This window comes from Herpailurus yagouaroundi, unplaced genomic scaffold, assembly GCF_014898765.1.
Source record: "Herpailurus yagouaroundi ecotype Mexico unplaced genomic scaffold, PumYag 182, whole genome shotgun sequence".
NCBI classification, from domain to species: Eukaryota; Metazoa; Chordata; class Mammalia; order Carnivora; family Felidae; genus Herpailurus; species Herpailurus yagouaroundi.
In genome coordinates this window covers 7,090,827-7,094,343 of record NW_024412413.1, presented here as the reverse complement: position 1 = coordinate 7,094,343, position 3,517 = coordinate 7,090,827, and the positions used below count along the sequence as shown (strand labels likewise).

At 57.1% G+C, this 3,517-nt stretch overlaps 1 protein-coding gene across 6 annotated transcripts in view; it reads left to right on the top strand.

Annotated features, from left to right (window-relative positions):
* The first annotated feature begins 227 nt into the window (after positions 1-227).
* Positions 228-3,517, top strand: part of SEPTIN3 (septin 3) — a 23,581-nt gene continuing 20,291 nt past the window's right edge. For 4 of the 6 annotated variants that reach the window (XR_005795208.1, XR_005795207.1, XM_040490684.1 and 1 more), the window contains exon 1: positions 239-1,556. Coding sequence is in view for 3 of the 6 variants with exons in the window: in XM_040490684.1 (XP_040346618.1) it covers positions 254-1,556 (1,303 nt within the window). In the remaining 3 variants the exon portion in view is untranslated. Of the gene's footprint in view, positions 1,557-3,426; positions 3,449-3,517 lie in introns of those variants that run through there. The other 2 variants (XM_040490682.1, XM_040490685.1) reach the window with 2 other exon arrangements.

Here is a 3,517-nt window from a genome sequence, read left to right as displayed (position 1 = left end):
AGTCGGAGTCGGACGCTTAACCGACTGCGCCACCCAGGCGCCCCAATATTTTACATTTTAAAATAGTGTCTTGTTTCCTAAGACCCTGGCAAACGCCAGCAACTAAAACTAAGTCTGCTACTTAGCAAAGAAGTTTTCATGCTCTTTATTAACTAGGAATCCAAGAAATGCAAGCTGAGCACCTCACCCCTGCTTGGCCTCTTCTCTCTGTTGATTGCCTCAGGGCAAGACCTGCAAGGATCACAGCTTTGAGATGCAGCAGCATGGAGCCCCCAGCCCTGGAAACTCCCTCTCCCGCAGCCACCTGCTGGGACGCCCTGCCCGCTCCTCAAAGCTCCCTGGAGGGGTGTCACCCCTCATCCCTGTCCTCAGGAAAACCATCCATCTGGATGCCTTCCCTCAAAGCCACATCCCACAGGCTTCCGGCCGACCGGGCCCGGGAGCCGGAGCCTGGAGTGTGTCCTCACCGGAGACCAAGCCCCGGAAACTCAGCTCCACCTCCTTAACACTCCGTCAGAACAGCCAGGCATGGCCCTTGGGCCCCCTGCCTTCTCACTGGGAAGAGCTGCCCGCCCCGGGCAGGGAGGCTGCCACCCATGGAGGAGGGAGGCTGCCCACCCCAGCTTCACGATCTGTCTCCCTAGTGCCAGGGGGCAGAGTCCACTCTGAGGGCCCAGGGAACCCAGGATTGGCCAAACCCAGCAGGATGCCCATAGTGGAGAAGCCCCTGGTGAGTTCCTACCTGGCCCTGCCATTTCAATCCCGGTTAGCCCAGAAATCACCAGGCCCTGCAGGGCCAGGCTCAGTGGGTCAGAAACACCCTCTCCCAGTGGCTGCCCACGTGACTACCAGAACTTCTCCAGGAAGAGGCAAGCCCCGGTCCAGGGGTATCCCGAGACCCCAGCTGCATCTCCAAAGGGCCACCTCCACCACGGGTCCTGCGACAGCCATGGATTTGGCTCCTCTGGACACAACCAGGCCAGGCATAGTCAGACATGTCACTACGATGGTCACCAACAGGCCTAGTTTGACTACCAATCTGGCTGCACCAAGCACATCCACAGTGGATACAGGCACAGAGTTCCTTGCTCTGGATACCAAGCTGGGCACAGCCACGGACTTTGCTACAGAAGGCACAACCAAGTTGGACACGGTCATGGATTTGGTAACCCCAGACCCAGAGAAGCTGGGCAAAGCCATAGCTACAGCAGGCACAGCCAAGTCAGATACAACCACAGGGGGTACAGCCACGGATTTGGTGGTACCAGGTGCAGTCAAGCTGGGCACCACCAGGACAGACACAGCCATGGCTTTGGCTAGAGCGAATACAGCCAAGCTAGACATAACTACAGATTCTTTTGCTTTGGACACAAGCAAGCTGGGCACAGCCATGGGGGAGACCACACTGGACAGAGTCATTAACCTGACCACATCAGCCACCTACCCAGTGATGCCAAGCAGAAGCACAGACCCAGCCCCGGACTGTGCTACTGCGGATGCTGTGACAGATGGGACCACAGAGCCCATCATGCTGGACTTAGCCAGAGAAACCAAAGGTAATGCAAAGAGCTTGGCTGGGGATGCGGTGGGCTGCCGTAGGGGGTCAGGATCTATTGGCCAAGAGATGGACACGTCAGGAAAGGGAGGTGGAACTAAGGTCAGAGATGAATGTGCTGGGGGCAAGGGGAATGAGATTGACGGGCAGAACACAGGGGATGCACTCTGAGCTGGGTCCCAACCTGCCAATCAGAGGTGAGGTAGAGCGAAGTCACCAGAAGGAAAGTGTACAGGGGTAACTTGTGGAGGAGAAATTACACGGGGTCCTTCCTTTGGTATCTTCCATGGTTGTTTCTTTGTTCCCTGAAGAGCTGGAGGAGTCAGGTGATCTGTAGGTGGGTCCAGCTTTAAAAGCAAACCACCTGCAGGAAAATACAGACCAGCACGTCAGGAAGTGGTGATTTGTCCGACAGCCATCACTACAGTGCTCCTCTCGATGTGAGCAGTGACCTCACCTGAGACCTTCTAACTCATGCACATTCAGCCTTCCAAGAAGCTATCTGTTGCTCAAAAGGTGCCTCACCCGGCATGTTCTTCCTTGATCCCTTACCCCTAGCCCTTTAGTCCAAAAGGTAAGCTGGAGACTTGTACGTATGCAAGTCCTGCACAGAGCTTTAAGTACGCCAACACAAGGGCTAGACGATCATTTGGTCTCAGAGAGGATGTGACATGCCCAAAGTCATGCAGCTGGTTGGTGGCAATAAGCTAGTGGGAATCCAGATCTTGGAATTCTTCTTTGGGCCATCCCAACATTCCCAACATTGCACAGGCTCAGATTCTGGAGCTTGGAAAGCATCCCATCCGTCAGTGCCTTAACTGGGTCTCTGGGAAGCCAGACCCTCCTCATCTTGCCCCATACATTCAGTCTGGGGCAGCTCTCCCAGGCCCTGGTCTTCCGGTGGGGCCCCTCAACCCTGACAGCCCATTTCTTCCTGAACGGACCCTGCTCCTTGATACCACTCTCTCAGCTACAGGCACCGGCACCCTAGAAGCCTGGGTTTCTTCCTCTTCATTATCTTTTGCTCTCCTTCACCCAACCAGTCTATTTCCAAGTTTGTTGATCTACCTCCTCAGTACTTGGCTGTCTACCCCCTCCGCTCCAACCCTCTGCCCCTGTGATGCCACAGCTCCCTCCTGCTCCCCCACGGCTCTCAGTCCTCCATGCAACTGCCATAGGGACTCACATATTCGATGGCAGCACTTTCATTGGCTTCCCTCAAAAGTCCAGCTCCTTAGCCTGGCTTCCAAGACTTCGGACTTCTCCAGCCTCTAGCTCTATATTTCCACCTGGAATTTTCTCTGCTTTGGCTGCATCAGGAGCGGCGGCGTCCACGGCACCATGCTGCTTACCCCTCTGGGTCTGCTCACGTCTGCTGCCCCTATCCACAGAGTGTCCTTCCCTTCCCTCCCACCAGCATTTATTTGCCTTTCTGTCTTGGCCCCCAGCTTCCCCATGAGCTCTTCCAAAATCCCTCTCTCCCTGGGATGCCCACCGGAGTACCCTATGCTTACCCCCTGCCCTCTCCATTAGGACAGTCCAGCTTTCCTGTCTCCCCCGCTGGAACTAGAATGGTCATCTTCGTCCCTGTGGCCCCCAGGGCCTGGCACTGCACTGTCCATTAATGGTGATTGAATGCATGACCTTTTTTTTCCTGATGGATAAATGGAGGCTCAGGAAAGTTCCTGACCAGGTCAAGGTCACAGGGCTCACCATCCCCAAGCCGGGCCTGGAACCCGGGCCCCTGACTCAGGGCTCCGCAGGCGCCCGCGCCTGGGCAGAAGCGCGCTGAGCCCGCGCAGCATCCCCACTGACCGCGTGACTCGCGCGCGCATCGCCCGCTCGCTGCAGCCACCAGTCCCCGGCGCCCCCCGCCCCGCCCCAGCCTGGAGGGTAAGAGGCCGGGAGCGGGATGGGGCGGGGCGGGCGGGGCTCGGGACTGGGATGCGGGCACCTCCCCCC